The sequence below is a fragment of the Polyodon spathula genome, chromosome 1 (genome assembly GCF_017654505.1).
Source record: "Polyodon spathula isolate WHYD16114869_AA chromosome 1, ASM1765450v1, whole genome shotgun sequence".
In the NCBI taxonomy this organism is placed as follows: Eukaryota; Metazoa; Chordata; class Actinopteri; order Acipenseriformes; family Polyodontidae; genus Polyodon; species Polyodon spathula.
Genome location: NC_054534.1, coordinates 80,274,374 through 80,293,894, shown reverse-complemented (window position 1 = coordinate 80,293,894; position 19,521 = coordinate 80,274,374). Strand labels below are relative to the sequence as shown.

At 34.3% G+C, this 19,521-nt stretch overlaps 1 protein-coding gene across 2 annotated transcripts in view; it reads right to left on the bottom strand.

The window, feature by feature from the left end:
• Positions 1–12,064: 12,064 nt before the first annotated feature.
• Positions 12,065–19,521, bottom strand: part of LOC121322941 (platelet-derived growth factor C-like) — a 96,370-nt gene continuing 88,913 nt past the window's right edge. For both annotated transcript variants that reach the window (XM_041263594.1, XM_041263586.1), the window contains exons 5-7: positions 18,712–18,919; positions 14,705–14,922; positions 12,065–12,874 (exon numbers count right to left, since the gene is read on the bottom strand). In XM_041263594.1, the coding sequence (XP_041119528.1) occupies positions 12,758–12,874; positions 14,705–14,922; positions 18,712–18,919 (543 nt within the window). In that variant the 3' untranslated portion in view covers positions 12,065–12,757. The remainder of the gene's footprint in view (positions 12,875–14,704; positions 14,923–18,711; positions 18,920–19,521) is intronic.

The following is a 19,521-nucleotide window of genomic DNA, read 5'->3' as shown; positions in this document are numbered from 1 at the left end:
CTGAGCAATTTTATACATATATACTGTAAGTGTATATTTTGAGCACATTTCAAAGCAATTTTTTGTTTGCATTTGTAAACTATAAGCTGAGTGAGTTAGGTCATGATTTGATCATTAAAAGATACAGTTCCAGAACAAATATCTCACTGGGCAGAGCCTGATTATGATGGCTCATTGAAATAGACATTACACTGCAGATTTAAAAGAGTAGGTAGATATAGTTAAATCTTGGTTTACATGGCCATTAAAAGCTTATGAATTGACCACAATAATTCATATTCTGTCATGGTCTCCAGCCTCCTTTGATCTGTGATCGTATACGCTGCTAGTCATGTGAGCAGCAGCCCTGAAGTATTTATTTAGGGCATTGTTTTTCTTTCAGTACTTCTGAAACTAATCCATTTCACGGTCAATTAAACAGTTTGAAACTTAATACAATTACGATTAACTTTTTGGTTATTTTAAAGACTTTTATAATAGAAACATATCTCCAACAAAATAAATACATTTTACAGCGGAACCACCGAGTTCCTAATTTTCAAAAAATATAAAGCATATTGTGTAGACAATATTCCTATATTCTCATTCCTGTTTTTGAATTACAATGACTACCACTAGTGTTTTTTATTTTTATTTTGAATCCTCATCTAATTTATTATTCAGCCGTACAACAGTTGTCCAGTCTGATACAATAGTAGTTGCCATGATCTGATTGTTCAGAATTTTTTAGAGGGGAATTTTTCACTGAAACGGGGTCATGGGGCGTTAAAGGTATAAGTTCTGGCAAGAATAAATTACAGAGTCTGTATTTCCTGTTATGGTGATGTCATCCACCAAGCCATCCTGCCACAAGGGACCACAAAAGCAGTCCCATTTATAACTTTGAAATACACATTAAGTTAAACTGAGTAAATTGATTTCATTGAAACATGCAGTGTAAGTAAATATTTATTTTTGATGTGTTGAATTTATTAAAAGAGCCACCAGGAGGTGGAGGAGATGGTACTGAATTCATGTTTTTTTTTCTGTGTGATGCTGTTGTTTCAGCAGAACCGTAGTAAAATAAATAAATAATGATTTCTCACATTTCAGTAATTTTTCAAGGTCTTGAGAAGGGTGGATAATGTGCAGAAGTGCCTTTTTGTGTTTTTCTGTAGTATTTACAAACCGCTAAAAATACATTATTTGAAATGACAAAGTCGGAAAAACGCGTAAAATCGCCCAGGAAGTCATAAAGAACCCTAGAACAACATCCAGGGATCTGCAGGCCTCTCTCACCTCGGCTAAGGTAAGTGTTCATGACTCCACCATCAGAAAGACACTGGGCAAAAATGGGATTCATGGCAGAATAGCAAGGTGGAAACCATTGCTCACTAAGAAGAACGTGAATGTCAGGCCATCCGTCCATGAGCTGAAGCTGAAGCCCAGTTGAGTCATGCAGCAAGACAATGATCTGAAACACACAAGCAAGTCTACATCAGAATAGTTGAAGAACAAGAAATTTTAAGTTTTGGAATAGCCTAGTGAATGTCCAGACTAAACCCCACTGAGATGTTGTGGCAGGACCTGAAACAAGCAGCTTATGCTCGAAAAACCACAAATGTCACTGAGTTGAAGCAGTTCTGCATGAAGGAGCGGGCCAAAATTCCTCCACTGCGCTGAGAGAGACTGATCAATAACTACAGGAAGCATCTGGTTGCAGATATTGCTGCTAAAGTTGGCGTAATTAGTTATTGGGTCTAAGGGGGCCATTACTTTTTCACATGGGGGCATTGGGTGATGCATAACTTTCTTTAATAAATAAATGAAATAAGAATCAAAATTTTGTATTATTTGTTCACTCAGGGTCCTTTTTATCTAATATTACATTTTGGTTGAAGATCTGATAACATTCAATGTCAAAAATATGCAAAAATGCAGAAAATCAGACAAAGGGCAAATACTTTTTCACAGCATTGTATATATAACACTGCAGTTTATATATATATATATTATATATATCTATATATTATATATATATAATATATATATATATATATAACTGATGCAGGTCCCACATGTAACCAACTTTATTGTGGAGATATTTGCTAAGACAACATCTTCCACTCCTGGTCCTCAGAATAGCCCTTGTTTCAGGTAAAATATATAAATGATCTTGTAACTGATTAAACTACTTTGAGATATATGTTGTAGTAATTGTTTGTTTCTGCATTATCAATGATCAATGGATACTATTACCTAATAAACAGCGTGATTTGATTATTCTTAACACATTCAACAGCACCAGACAGGTCTGTCTATTATCAATAATAACTCTCTCTCTCTCTATATATATATATATATATATATATATATATATATATATATATATATATATATATATATATATATATATATACACACTGCTGTGCAAAAGTCTTAGACATCTTAGAATTTTTCTTTTCTGATGCACTATGCGCTTCAACAATTTACTTAATGTTTTCTACTATTATAACAATTTTCAAGGTGTGTTATCCGAAGCATAATCAACAAGTACATAGAAACATCATCTGTAATTGACAAACCCAGGACTGGAAGACCCAAAAACCTGTCTAACAAGCATACTCAATATTTGAAGATAATATCCTTAAGGAATAGAAAGAAGACAAGCATTGAATTGACAACAGAACTGGCAGAAGGCACAGGTGTCGTTGTCCATGTCGTTGTCCATCAAATCACTCTTGAAGTCAGGACTTAAGGCATGTGTTGCAGAATATCTCTGTTAAAAAAGGGGGACAAGATTAAAAGGCTTAAATAAGCACAAGAACACAGAAATTAGACTATGGAACAATAGTCAAAGGTGCTTTGGACTGTTGATATATAATATATATATATATATATATATATATATATATATATATATATATATATATATATATACACACACAGTGCCGTGAAAAAGTGTCTGAGAGAAAAAATGACACCAACGTTTGGTGCTTTCATTTATTTGGTGTGCAAGGTAATCAAACATGCAATATTCAGGTGTGAAAGAGTTATTGCCCCCTGTGGCAATGTTGCCCCGCCCCTGTGTGTATTTCAGTGTTATATGTTGTATGTTGTGTATTAATGTTGGTGTATAGTCATTAGTACACAGGATATAAATGGGTCTGTGGAACACAAGTTGTTTAAAATGTATATTTGCACACCACTTCACGTGCAGGTAAAATGTAATAATATGCGAGCACAGGGAATTGCACTTTATTAATTCACGTGCAGTTGTACCAGGACTCCTATTGAATGATTGATTAGCAATCGTGTCTCGGTACAGCTGCATAAAAGCAGCATGTTCTCACTCACTCTGGGTTGTGTGTTCGGTGAGTGGAGAACGGGATTGGAGACGGAGGTTATAGGAATAGTTAATAGTTAAAATACAAGCTCACCATGTTTTGTCTGTGTAGTCCGTTTTGTTTGTCTTTTTGTTTTGGCTACGCGTGCCATGTCCTGTGTCTTGTTTTTATTTCAACCTTTTATTTTCTGTGTTTGTTATTAAATACTGAGCGAGAATAATCGCTCAGCTTTACCAAACCCCACCTCTGTTGTTTATTTCCTGGTTCCTGGTTCTGGTCTGACGTCACCCACTGCAGCCGTCTTTGTGACAGTTATATATTGACTAGATGTTTTTTTCCCCAAAATGTAGTCTGGTAAACCGCTATGTTTTTTTGTTTTTTTTTTTACAGATGACTTTACTCAGCCTCATTCAAAATGCAGTGGAAATGTAATTCCTGCCCATTTGTTTGTAATGCAAAGGGACATCTATTTAAGCACTACCTTCAAAAGATTGGTACCCCTAACTGATTTCTGTGTATGTCATGGTAAACCACATAACAATGTGTAACATATTTGGAAGATCAAAGTTATAATTATATGACAGTAGGACATTGTGTAACACTATATATAGCCATTATTTAAATACCACTTTTTTTAACCTACGTTGAGATTTGAGATAGATTTAACATTACTAATTATATAGCGAAGTCCACACGCACAGGCTGTATTGAGTTTTTATTTATTTTTTTATTTTTTTAAAGGTAATTTATCGGGGGAGGTTATTTTTTTTTTAATTATTTTTTTTTTCAGGTTTATGCTGAATTCCATAGAATTGTAGATATAAACCTGGAACACACTTCCTGTTCAGCACTGGATCGCCACACACCAAGCCTGCTGACACTATTCAGTGAGAAAAAGGGAACAGCAGGATAGACAATGTCGGAGATCCTGAAACTAAATGATCAACAAGTAGAATGGCTGAAGCAGTTACGTAAGTACTACAAAAAAACAAAAAAACAAAAAAACAAAAAAAAAATGTGTGTCATATTCCCCTAATAATAACAGCCCCCATTTCTAAATATTCTGATTTATTCATTGTTGCTATCTTCCTCTTATACATACATATATAAAGAGTAATTGTCAACAAAGAAATACACTAGTACTGAAAGAAATAGGAATAGAAATTACAAAAATATGGAGTGCTTCTTTCCATTTTCTCTTCATTCCAGGGAGGAGACGCCACTGTTAATCGCATCACTGTGTTTAGATGACTTCCAGTGTTTCTGGGTGAGGATGCAACAGGCTTCTTCAAAACATACGTGCCGATTGGGATCTATGAAACCAGCCACATATTACTCAGTGTAATGCAGCCTTTGTTTCATTGTCCAAGACATATTAGAACACCAAAAAAAATATCAGAAATGATAATCCTTTGTTATCCATATTTAATGGTTTCATCATTTTACTGGATCTTCCTTAATTAAGCTAATACAAAGTGTACAATGGTTCTATAGGGTAAATCAAGGATTAACTGGGAGGTATACTAAATAATCAGATTGGATTTTATGATGAACCGTAAGTGTTAGTAATTTTAGTTTTTTTCTATTGCTCTGTGTTCACTCATTTGTATTTGTTGTTATTTTGTTTTTTTTTCCTGTAAACTGATTGAGGAGATCAGCAAATCAATGACATACCTAGGGCCTTCTAACACTCAGGAATGAAAATGAGATTGCAGATGCAGTGCACTTCAATCACACTGAACATTTCAATCATACTGGAGGGGAAAATTGTCATGTCGGACATTACTTGCATGCCAGAGGCTGTTTTGTTTGGTCTGCTGTATGCTTTAAATCTGAATTATCCTAAATGTATGTCAAACACACCTGAGGTAATCCAAAAAGTTTTTCTGTCTCTTGTTGATAACAAGCTTAAGCCAAAGCTGAACACTCTGTTTATGAAACTGTGATATATTAAAATATCTGTACAGATTACCAGAGATCGAAATAACTCTCAATGCACAGCGGTTTTGTTGATTTCAGGTTTTACTAACTGCAGGCCCTTGTATAAAGTGTACTAAAGGAGCAGAAAACACATGAGTCTACAGCTCATAAAATCTGAAATGGCTTTAACTGCTATGCAATGAGAATCTTAGTTCCATCCCTGCAGAATCCTGGTTTCCCACTGCTCTCAAACTCAAGACAAAGGTACACAATGGATTTCTGTCATTTCTTTTCTGAGGTGTTTTTGGGTGGCGGTTTCTGATTCATACAGTAAGCCTGTTGCTAATGTATACAGATTTCTGGATGTTCTGTTTTTTTTTTGCCAGTCAGAGAATGGTGACTGAGGTTATTTAGACTTTGTGTCGGAAATGTTCCCGTTTTTAGATTTTTAAGTGAGCATTCTCCTGATTTTAGGCTTGATTTTTTTTCCTTTTTTATCAGGTCAGAGGGAGTGATCACATTGTGACCTTGTTTTGCCTGTTTCATTTACAAAAAAGTTAAAATTAAACTTCCTTATTGTTAATTTTATTTCCTTAACGGAGACTCCCTAGTTTTTGTTGGCCTGAGACTGAAAAACCAGCCTAAATGATTGTGGTCAGAGTTAGGTATGGGCCTATTGTAAGGACTTTAATTGTGAGCAAGATGGTGTTGACCATTGAATTGTTTCTGGGGGAAAAAAATGCTGGTTTAATGTATGTAAAATATCATTCTTTTACAATAAATTGTTCTCACACACACACACACACACATACACACCGAAAATACCAATAAAAAAACATGAATTGGTAAAACAAAATCTGAGCTTGCTGTTAATTTCCTGATGTATTATCCTTGTACTTGCTGAGTAGCTTTACTTTTATTTAGGCATTTGGTTGCATCCATTTTTTTTTATTTTTTTTTTTTAAGTAAACTCAACTTGTTGGTTATTACAGTTCAAATTACTATAACTTAAGTTAGTCAAGTTTATGTAATTATGTGGAAGTTACTGTAACTTAAACCAGTTAAATATATTTTACTGTTTTTTGTAAATTACTGGAGCTCAAAATTGTCAAGTGCAATCGATTTTTCCTACATTGGACACTTGAATTCAAGTAGCTTTTACTTACTTTTTTTCAGGCGATCAGTTGCATCAGTTTTCTTTTTTTAAGTGAACTCAACTTGTTGTGGTTTACAGTGTAATACATGGTGGATGCTAATTCATAGTGCATCCAATGAATTTGAGTACACAGAAGTCCTATTAAGATATAAAATACTGGTGAAGTTCAAGATTTCACCCTGACCACTCAAATTTGATCTCTGGAAAACACTGAATTGTTTGATTGAGAAGTACAGTACAGCGTTTGTATGCGAATTGTTCGAAAGTGGGTGGGTGAACTGTAGCTGGGACAAGTCATCATTTTTAGGAATGATTTTGGAAAGCTCTGAAGCATATACGTACTTTTGTGTTTAGAGTTTTACCCTATGATCAATGTTGTATCGGCAGACCAATCTAAGATTAAATTCGCTAACATACTACCCCCCTTTTCTTTTTACGTTACTCTTCCATGACAATGTTGGTAGTATTTTTCACAGCTGTTATTTTTATCTTTTTTACTGTTATAGCTTTATGTTATAGGTCTGCCTTGGTTTTTGTAGAGCTTAGACTAGCATGAGACGCTGTTCCACTTCACGAAATTAGTTGACAAATCCCCAGAAATGTTTGTTTTATAACATAAAATCTGTTTTTAGCAACATTATCTATTTCCTGGCCCATCCAGACATGCTTTATTGAATCGCTTTAAAATGAAAGTTATACATGAGATTGATTGAAATACTAATATTGCCTGATAAAACGTGCTTAACCCATTGCCACTACCCATTGCAAACTGTTGTTTAACCCCAAAATCAGTTTTCCCCTTTTTTTTTTTATTTTTGTTTTATGCAATAATGAATTATGTAGCCAAAGACTGATGTGTAAAGCCTTAAAGCCAATAAACTATGCACAAATAACAAAGCCAATAAAGTATGCACAAATAACAGAATACACATTGATATAAGAATAAGTTTTATGTTTTTTTTTTTTTATTATTGTATTTTCTGTTGTCTTTTCTGTGTCTTCTTCAGGGAATATAGTTAAAATGGAGTTTTCAAGATAGTCTGTCTAAACATAGAGAATGTACATGGTAGTCTGTCAAAATAGTTACTTTTTAAGGTAAAAAGTGTACCTTACAAGTCAAAAATACCAGTACATTACTGTATAGATTTCATCAACAGAAATAAAATTGTTTTTATGCAGTTAAAAAATATTAATAAACAACAAAAATGTGATGGGTTTTGTGTGGTGTATGACCACATCCACGCAAACATCGTGCTGGCCAGAATAAAACCGGAAGTTATTTACGAAAGGTAAACACACATGGAGAATGCCTCTGAAAGTCGAAGATGAAGTCAGACCCAATTAATTGTAGCAAACCGGTGCCAAACCCTACATTTTTGAAGCGCCGACGAGGCAGCGGGATCCCACTGATCAACAGAGGCAGCGACTAAATGGGGATCGACAAGAAAAAGAGACTGCATGGTGAGTGTAATTTCCAATATTGTAATGTATTTGATTACCAATAATATATGCTTCAGTATCTATACTCTGTAATTAATTTATATTTTAGTTTAGTGATTTCTGTAATGACCTATAATACCCTTTGTTGTCATATGTTGTCTATGATCACAGGCCAGACAGTGACAATGAAATATTTTCAAAGACGATAAATTACAAACAGTACAATAATGTACATTAGACAAAAGGATTTATAAGATGGCATTAAGCAGGTAAGACAGCTTCAGCAATGACTATGGAAAAATAAACCTTTCTTTACTCACAATTACGTCAGTTGTACACATTTTCTGATGCAGTAAAGTTCACAATCCAGAAATACAGGTTTATATTCCAATATGGTAAAGTCATAACAACTATTTACATGTTTTGTATCCTGATGCACACAAAATAATGAAAGTCTATATAGTTTTAAAAGTGAGTGCTGACATAATCACCATAAGTTTGGCAAAAGTAGTAATGTAACTGAAATACAGTAACTAACTTACTCGTTAGGTAAGCAAGGAAATTAAGAAACTGTCTGTTTTAGGTGACGAGTTTTTCAGCAGCACATAATTGCTGGATGAATCAGTTTTTCTGATAACCATGATATAAAAAATTGCATCATAACTTCTTCGTAGACACTTTGATATTGGACACCTTTCAAGCCACTGTTTTCCACATTATCATTGCAGCTAGTTCTATCCATTTTCATTACTGTATACTAATACTCAATATGTACTTTCGCAATAGCCTTGATTTGACAAGGCGAGTTGTATTTTTCAAATATTGTATTTTCATAAAAAAAAAAAAAAAAAAAAAAAAAAAAAAAAAAAAAGATAATACACTGAAGGTACCCTATCTGACTTCAACCTGACTCGTTGCTTGCTTCTAAATCCCATGCTATATTCAAGTAAGTTGTCCCGCAGATAAGTGCGCGCCATAAACGACTTTCGCAGTGAAGTCCTCTCTTTTGACTTGTACAAACCGTGCCCAGGTGTGAAATGCGGCACTTTTTTTTTCCCTGGAAGGCCATGCACCCGATGGGGTGAGATGTTGGAGTCGCGCAACCACCGCACAATATTATTATTATTATTATTATATTATTATTATTATTATTATTATTATTATTATTATTATCTCACAAACCTGTAGGCCAGACATACAGGCCGAGAACTGTTTCCCTTTTGAAACATTACGCGTGACGTGGTACAAAAAGATGTTTTTGGTAGGTATAGTCACATTTTAGTGGCCTATAAAAAAGAAAACCCCAAAAAACAAAGAACATTTAAGTAATAATGCTAATATTTTTAATAAACACCGCTGCATCCATTTCAGTGATAAAATAATAATAATAAAAAAACATGCATATGTATTTATTATTTGCTTCCAAGACCCTTGTGAATATTAAGCGTGTTCAGATTTCCATGCTGTATGAAGAAAACCTTTATGATCAACTTTAGACTAAACAAGACCTATCATGTGATCTCAAGTGGAAGATTAACAGCATTTGAGTTTTAGGAGATAGGGTAAAGCATGCTATTAGGAAATTGTGGATTACAGGAGAAGTTCTACACATAAATTAATATGTCATGTTTCTACAAATAATTTATGGCAAATCAATGCTGTATGATCATGATGGCAATTGTGTATGTAAGGATCATTTGCTATTAAAAATGAAAATGGTTGTTATTACTCAAAAAAAAACATAGCTGTGCTTTCATTAGACAAATACATGGATGTCTTTTGGAGCTCCAAATGTAGAAACTCAGAAACAAAATGAAAATGTCTTTTTAATAAATGGAACTTTCTACAAAATTGTTGTTAATACAAAAATACATAACAATACAAATAAAAGCCAAATAACCGTTATATACAATCAATTAATGCAAAAAAAAAAAAAAAAAAATAATAAGTTTAAGAATGCAAACCATCTTTTAAAGAAACAGTAACATGTTTCTTTGAACAATTTATTACATTAACATATACCTTAAAGGATGTCAAACATTGTAATTAACAGACTAAAAGAATAAAGGATAGACACTTTCTATATGTTCAAAACAAAGCATTTTATTAAGGCTTTCATGGGAATAAACACAGTTCTGAACATAGTGTACACAAACATGGGTTTATGTTTTTAATGAGTGTTACTTGTGACCTGGTATGCTTTCTTCAGTTTTTTTTTTTTTTTTCAGTTAAATCTTTGAAATACTATAGGCAAAGGAGATTGTTATATTTTATTATGCTGCATCGCTCACACTTGGAAAGATATAAAAAAAAAAAAAAAGATGATAATATTTAATGCTTCAATAGATGGTATAAGTTCAGCTGGTATAACTATAAGCAGTATACTCTGTGTATTTATGTACAAGATAAGATGTCCTGAATTATAACACAGCTTCATAGATTATTTAAAATGCACCTAGTTGCCCATCTGCAAGTTTATTAATCTTGAAATGATATTACCTGTTAAAATAATGACAAACAAAATGTTCTAGAGACTGCCCCTTTATAATGACACTTTTTGTTATTATAAAATGTAATTCTTGAGTGTTCTGCAGTGCAGTTCGCAAAAACTGTTTTCACCAACTAGTGTAATGTATTTTTTTCTCTCTTTATGAGGCATTATAGGCAACTGAAGATCATTCAGCCAATTGGGTTTCTATCAGACTTTATTTAAAATAGCATTACGTTTGACATCACCTGCTTTAAAATATTGTACCTGAGGCTTGCAATTCCCTACCTCAGATTCCCTTCAGCTGCAGACTGTATTCAGATTGGTGACATTACAATTGGCAATGTATCTGAGTCACATAAAAGTATTCTCTTCATCAACCTTTTCCTTCTTGTCAATTAAAATCACAATGGAGAAAAGGTTGGTCATGAATAGTATATAATAGAGGTATAGGACAGTGGTCATCTGTGTGTGGGTTTAATCAATACCTGTTGAGTGTAAACAATCATTGGCAGTTCACTTCTACACATGATGATATGTCCTCATTAATATATGTTTGCTGTCCTTTAACCCTTTAATAATGAATGATTTTCACTTTATGACCTCTGAATGGTTGACATGAAAATCCTACATTGGGCCCTGTCCACAAAACTTTACTATAACTAATGAGCTATTTTAGGCATGAATTGACTTAAACCAAGTCTAAAAATGTTTCATGAATATCATTTATTGTTGTTGTTGCTGTTGTTGTAATTATTAAAACCAGACTGAATAAAGGTTTTAAATAACTCATGTTAAAGATTTGTGAAGTATTATTTTCCTTGTCATTGACTTTCCCGCTACTTTTAAATGGGAATCCCTTAAAGAGCTGGCCACAGACGTATTCCAAGACATTATAAAAACACTGTATTGTACATGTAATTTCCTGGCTTTCTTAGATCTCCACACGGTGTACAATTTGTATAGGCTACAGTACATGGACCAAGCTGGTGGGGTTGTTGCCTGAGCCCTTAGAATTTTACTAATACATTAATAACACTCATTGGAGTGCATTTATTACAATCAGCAGCTGGGAATCATTTGTTGTATTAATTTAATATCTTATCTGCCTCAGTTGTTCTTGTTGCAAACCACAGAGAGATAGGGGCTGAAATAAAGAAATAAAGATTATGTTTTTGCCATTGTAGTCTTGGTCCATAAATCGGCTGTCCTCTTTTGATCCCATATGTTCAAGTTCACTTGAAGCTGAAACACAAAATTTATATTATAATAATGGCAGTATTCTGCCATATACTAGTAAATACTGAAGCTGCCCAATAAAGTGCCCATTGGCAAGTAATGCATTCAGTCAGCCAGAATCTCTCCTAGATTTTTGCCTAAACTCGGTGCTACAGTTATTAAGGTAGCCTTTACTGTAGATGTCAAGGTGAAACACATTTCCTTTTTTGTCCCCTAGTTTCTTTTGTAACCGAAACATGGAGTTTCACTCCAGGATACCTCAAGCAGCCGCCAGCATGAACCTGACAAGATAACACAATGCTTTTCATAAAAAGACATGTCAGCATGGACTAAGATTATAAAGTGTTGTTTTAAAAATAAGATACTAAACTGTAGTGTATGGATTTAAAAAAAAAATATATATATATATATATATATATATATATATATATATATATATATATATATATATATATATATATATATATTTTAAAAATTTCTATACCACACTTCATTGTTTTAATATACAAAATTATTTGATATAAACTGTGAGAGAAACTGCATTGTGAAGACATACAGTATGTTGAACCTATCAACAGACTTTGCAAAATTGGACCAGCTCAATAACATAAATGATTATTTGATTCCCAGTTCTGTAAATACTAAACAACAACAAAGTAACAGAAGGCAGGACATGAACATACTTTTTTAAATGTACCACAGGAGTATTTTAAAGTTAAAAAAAAAAAGATATTCTTCCAACACACTCAATAAAGCCACATGTTAAGAAAAACTTTCAACTTTCTTTAGAAAAAAGTTTGTAGGGAGTGCGGAAACCAATGCTGCCAGCATAACTTCAAAATAGTCCAGCTCTTCAGAGTTCTTTTCAATTGATAGTTTCCAAAGCATTCGAAAACGAGTGAAATCCTTTCAGTAATATAATAGGAGAAATAAGTAACAGTTGCCTTTTTTCAATCTCTTTCCCCTTTCCGTGGACCTTACAGAAAAGTGCAGGCTTAGAGCAACACAACTGTCACCCAGTAGTACTAAATCCCGGTTTGATATAGGCTGGGCAGCTGGGGTCACCATACCTCAGTTCACTGTTAATCCATCAGGTTCCTCAGAGACCACAGAGATAGGCTCACAAACACCACACCCTCAGATGTTTTTTGGAGGTGTGCTTTGAGGAAAGCACACTGTCTGATATGTTTATCCATCTGAATTGCCTTTGCACACACAGTCGCATTCCTCGTGGTGTTCCAAGGGCACATCTGTCATGGATTTTTGCCATCCTTTTCCACCACTTCTGTGTCTTAACTGGAGAACCTGAAAGAATACATAAATCATAAACCTACTGCCTGCTGCATTTTGCTGAAGTGCTGAATTTAGATTTTCTGATCTGCCATAATATACTGTAGCATGTTCCTCCACTGTAAGCATTGGTAAGTTGTGTAAATGGGATCACATTTAGGGAAATTATACGGTAAACTTGTATTTTTATTTGTGCTATATTGTGCATGTACCTTAATTGCAAATATGGGTTTACAGTCATGTTCTTGTTGTGATATATGAGTTTACATGTATTGTGTAATCATCCGATTAGTCCAATTAAGCCTGCATAATCTAAATTTTTCCTGTTCTTGTCAGATTTCCCTGTATGATTAGTATACTGTGATTAATAAACATGTTTCCCTTGTAAAATACAACATTGGGTTAATTAAATGTTGGCATTAAAACAAAAATTCACAATACTGTGAACTATACAAGTGTAAACCACATACAACTTATATTGAAAATAGATGTTATTTCTGTTTGTTATTACTGTTTTAATTATTCTAAGATACAGCAACAAAATACACAGTAAACAGTGTCTATTCCTGCCCCTGAACATACCGGCAGTCTTGTCTGTGTAATTAAAAAGTTTATAATTGCAGGGTATACCTAAACAATACTCCTACTGTACAACATTTTCAAGTAATTTTGTCTTGTATAGCCTTTCTTAAGTAGCTTATTAGATTTTACAGTACCTCCGTAACCAGCACATTGTATTATACGGCACAATTGTCTGGTCATAAGGGATGCTGGGTAAGACTGGCTTTATATACTATTGGATGCCACAAATTCTGTAGTAAGTTTTACAAATGCTCCATTGTTGAGTGACTACAAGTAACATTGTTTATATTTTATAGCCATATTCAGCTGAGATATTAATTGTTAGTGTTTATAGATCTAATTACTTATTTATTTATTTCAATACTGTAACATAGTTTTCACCTTGAGCAACTGTTTGAGTGAAGTGCAGCAAAAAAAATGCAGTTCTTTTTTTGGTCTTATTTTTGTGTACAAAACATAACATAGTGTAGGAAAACAAACATTCAACTCCTAATAAAGGTGTTTGTGTGGTTCCAATCCCTTCTTTTCTTTCAACAATAACTTGTCTAATTAATGAAAATTATAACTTCAGTTCCCACCCAAAACATAAAATATCTCTGCATTATATCTCTCTTACCATTTTGCGGCACCTGAAATTTCAGGAATTGTTTGATTTGGTGCAGTATAAGAGAAACCGCAAACTGGAAAGCTGCACAATTTTAACAGCTTCTCAAAACGAATATCCACCTCAGTATTATGCCCTGTTCACACTAGTATTTTTATACCGGTATTGTTGCGGAACCGTACCGAAACATCTGTCCAGACTGGAGTTCTTATTGGTGTCATACCAAAAAAGAGCAGGTTTGTACTAGTACTGTTTCGATACGAGCATGCTGCATTTCATTACAGAGAATCAATTTCTAACAGATGAAAACGATTTCAGAACCCGAACACTGTTGATTTAAACATACATGAATGTGGACAGGTATATCGCAACTCTATCGGTACTGTACCTGGATTGAAAAGTCAGTTAGGACAGAAAGTGGATTCTATACCGAAACAAACTGTACTAGTGTCGTACTGATACATGCATGAACAGGGCTTTATATTTAATCAATCCTTACAATATAACATTTATAGTGGGATTTTGGAACTTTCACTGATCTGCATATTCAGGTGTGAAACCATGGCAGAAGTGTCACAGACACAGTAAAGACATTATTGAAACAATTTTACGTACATACAAACACATTGTTATTTGCACTTTAGTTTAGCTTTAGATACCTCGTGGTATTTTTTTGTGACTTTAGTGGGGGCACATTCGCAGTCATGGCAGCTGTGTACACAGCAGGCACAGTTTCCTCCACATCGCTTGATCAGTAGGCAGTTTGGCCAAAAGATGGTATCAGTGCGCTTGAGCTCCTCTCTCAGGGACACAGAGAAATTGCGTGGGGTGCAACTGTACAACCTCACCTCTTCCTTCAGGAGATTCAAATCCACCACTAGAGAAAAAACATAAAAGACAGAAATCTTTTGTTACTTTATCTCTTGGGCTTGGAGATAGGAGTGTGACACATTTGTTTCAAAATGTGGCTCTATCTAGCACAATAACATGTCTTCTGTAAAGTATTTCACATGAGAGGATGAACTAAGCTGGGCCAGATACACAGACAGGAGATAATAAAGTAACTCATTTAGCTACATGGCTGATGTTTGTTTAAACCATACAAGACTGCAGGTGGCAGAGAAATGCTTTTGGCTCATCCTGAACAGATTCGATAGATCCACTAAAAGCTGAAAACCACTTGAATATGAACTGGATTCTACCACACCTTGAGGCAACTTCAATTGAATTTCATTATATTAAATCTTTTTAAGGGGCTTTTCCCATAAAACCATAGGAAATTTCCTGCCCATAAACCAATTGCACATTTTTAAGAGTTACCGAACACATGTGGTACATATTCCTTAATATATTTTTCAACATAATCACACTTGTTTTGATATTTGTATTAGTTTATCCTGGGACATAAATCTGCTAGGGAATAAAGCTAAATTTTTCCAGATGTGTGACTGACACCAGACCAACCAACCCGCAAAAACATGTAACCTTCAAGGATTCTCTATTTGGTTCATTACATAATCCTTATATATTATTGTATCGTCGTATAATGTTAGAAAGTTTTGCATTGTATATTTCATGCAGTGATGTCATAGTCCCCTAATTCCTATCCCCCACAACTCCAGCTCCACCTCTTAAGTGGCATTCCAGTCGTCTACCATTGCTATTGTTAACACACCCAGGTAACCCCTGTGTATGTCAGCTTTGGTGTAGAATTAAGCTTTATTTGGATAAATAAACAGATGTTGTGACTGTCACAATAGGTTTTCACAAGCTAACCTGATGTCTAGCAAATGTGCCTGGTCAAATCTATTGGGCTTTATTCATGATTATGCTATAAAGGGAATAGTAGGAAAATGCACAACACAGTAGGCAGTAAAGGTAACAAATGTGTGTTGTTGTAATAACTACAGCCTGTTGGGTATTTTTATGTTTTAATTACATCTGGTGCTATACTAGGTTAAAGAAATATCTGTCTGCAAGTCTTACTTGCCCTTCATACTTTTACCCTAATGGCTCATTTGTGGTAATACTTTGGGCTAGACTCTCAAAACTATTTTCTTTAAAACATCCTTAATGTTATAGTGCACTGAGATGGACCACAAAAATCAGTCTGATATCCGGTACAGACTGTACAGCAGCCTTTGAGAGTTGAAAATACCGGTACGGATTTGTAAATCAGTGGTCACTATCTGTGTTTCCCCAAATACCTTAGTGTCACTAGACCAAACGGCTTATCAATATTACTTTTATAACTACTACCAAGCCTCCCTGTAATTTATCTCTCTTTTTAATCTGCAAGTTGCTCTGGTAACGAAAACACCACTTGTTACATTGTAGCTAAGGTTACTGACACAGCAATACAGTCACACGTGTTTCCCATTTGCAGTGCACTAGCTATTACAATGAAGTGTTAAATAATGTAGACAGAATGACAGATATGAAAAAGTATGCAAAATGTAATTTAAGGCACATATGAATTTCTGAATCAAAGAGATAAGGTAAATCACAATTTTTTATTTGACACACACACACACACACACATTATATATATATATATATTCGGTTGTCTATACGCGTGCTTAATCTTCCATGTAAAACAACTGCATGGGGTGACAGTGTAACTAGGCCTAGTGTGCTGCATTATGTTTTGTTGATTTTCTTTCTGCTTCAGACATAAAAACCACATGATGGGATTTTGTTGTATATGTAGTCTGTAAAAGTACAGAACATTCTCCTAAACTCGTGAATTTTAATTTATTTTTTAATATATGTCAGCTTTTCTTTTTTTTTCATTGTAGAGCTATTTAAAAAGTTCGGCAATGGTGTGTATTAAATATATAGGATGGAACGGTCAACGGAATGGTCTTACTTAAGGTATACTGGACCAGTACTAAACTTCAGTAGATTTGTATCGGACCACACAGGGTACCTGGTCTGGTTCATATCCGTAGTTTCTATCATAACAAGTTATCATTGAATAAAATAATGCCATTGAAAGTCATTCAACTGTTAGACTAGGTAGAACATAATTTAGATCTTTTATTTAACATTGTGTAATCAAAGAAACTACTAAATGATATCGCAAAAGTCTACCGGATGCTATAACAGTAATACAGTATTTCATGTTAGATTTCAAATTGTCACATTTATTAATCTTTGTAGTTTTCCATATATCTGGAAAACTACAAAGTAGTATGTAATTCACTATGTTAAAATAACATTATTCAGCAGGTTTCATTTGACTATGAAGCAAAATTAGTTCATTCTAATGGGTGATGCAAAAGTCTTGGCCATAGCTGTACATTTTACAAATATGGAAATATCTCTTACCTCCTAACATTGGCATAACTTCACAATTCACAGAAAGTACTTAAATCAAAACCTCTTTTATCCATTTGATTATTAAGTCTTGGCATGAGTTTAAGAACCATCACATTTTATGTGGTGAACATGTATATTTTGTCTTTCACATGTGATTACAGTGGAGTGGTATTTTCAGATTAGAATCTGACTCACAAGGACTTTCTAGGTCTTATTTTCTTTCCTGGATGATATCATGAATGCTATGAAGTCCAAGCTGTGGCTGGTTGCTTTTTCCCCAGAGATGTTGGTTGCATTATATAAAGATGTTTTTCTGCTTCAGTGCAAAAGCATAATTCCATTTACTTTCTCAAAGTACTACAGTATTCTTTTTTTCACCTCCTGATGAATCATTTACTTTACTAATGCACAGTTCACTATGAATAATATCACAATAGGCAGTCAACTGGAGCTGAAGAAGTTTAAAACCAAACTGTTTTAGGTTTAGGTATCTGCTGAATTTATAAATTCTGCCTTTTCCTTGCGTCATTTTTTTTTTTTTTAGAGAATTTTTACATTATTATATGTCAGTGAATGACTGGATAATTTGTTATGTAGTTCGACATTGTTATGAATACCTGTATACTTTTTTAAGGATTAGGACTCTATTTTATTGATGCATGTTGTATTTATGTACAACTGACGTACAATTTAACATTATTTAGAAATTACATTTTTTAAATTGAGATTTGTTAGATGTCTGATTTTTGTTGGAACACATATCTTATTGACTAGACCTCACTGTCCCTTAAGAACGGGTGACACACGCAACCTTCGTTGAGGCCAACAAGAGGGAGCTGGTAAACAACGTGGCGATAAGCCGGCTACATGTTGCCCAGTTTAGGACACTGTTCTATTTTGCTGGTGACACAACAGTAACAAACTCAATGCTAGCCAATCATATTTGATACGTGTGTCACATGATAAAAAGAAAGTGTCTGTCCAGATGCAGTTGATCGTTTTCCATGCACAAGATAACACCAAATAGGTTGTATTATAATCTTTGGGAGTCAGGCATTTGGATAAAAAATTTTAACCAAATGCATAATAAAGTGAATATTTATAGGAGTGGAAGTTCAACAAAACAGAGTTTACCTTTCGTTTGTTTATTATTTTCTTTAGGATTTTATATGCAAATGTAGTATGGAAATTATTTTAAGTATCTCTCTTCAGAAATTGTATCATATTTATAGTGCTCTATTTAAAGAATGTTTGCTTAACAAATGCAGAGAATGCAGAGGGCATTTCATGTTATGTTTAGTGTTTCATGGGGTTGTCTGAGACTTTAAAGGAATACGATTTCTACCTCTGGATTTCCTGGAATGGATGAAAGACTTTCCAAGCACATGCCATGTTGGCTTATGCAAGTCTTCGATATCCAGCTGCCATCTGTCAGGATCCAAGTACTTGATGACCTCCTCCACAGTGCTGAAGCCAGAGACTGCTTCATTTAGGAAGTCCACACTCTGCAGTGATGGCGGCAGCACTGAAGGGACTTCTGGTTCAGGAAGGTTCTGTATTGAAAAACAAAATAGGCAGATGCAATATATATAACCGGAAATAAAACTCTTTAGGCTTTAATTCTAGCCAATGGTACAGCCCACAAAGTGTCAAAAAGCTATGGGCTAGTGACGAGTTCACAAAAAACATCAGTAATCCCTAATTGAAAATCGATGCATGAGCTAAACCTCACTGTTTAAGTTAATTCTGGTTATACATTTCAAAACCATTTTGCCTTTTTGGTACAGGTTAATGGTTGATCCAATTTCTCTACTCTATGAATCAAAGAAGACTACAAAAAACAGGCACTTCTGTAGATTTAAGATTATTAAATCTATGCTCACCTGTTGCTGGCAAGTAACAACTTTTGTTCTTTATTTTAGTGCACATGTTCTGCGATGCCAACAATCTGACTTGGTTGGCTTGATTTAATTCCTACAACCTAGACCAGTCTGCCCTACTTGGCATGTTTGTGAGAACTCAAGGAAGAGGTTTCTGTGTGTGTGCATGTGTCACAGCGAATGAATCCTAGTCAACAATCTCAGTCCTGATCTGTGAGGGCGCTGTTTAACAGGAACAGAGTGCCTCGTACTGGTTGGTCTGGCAGCTCATTCCA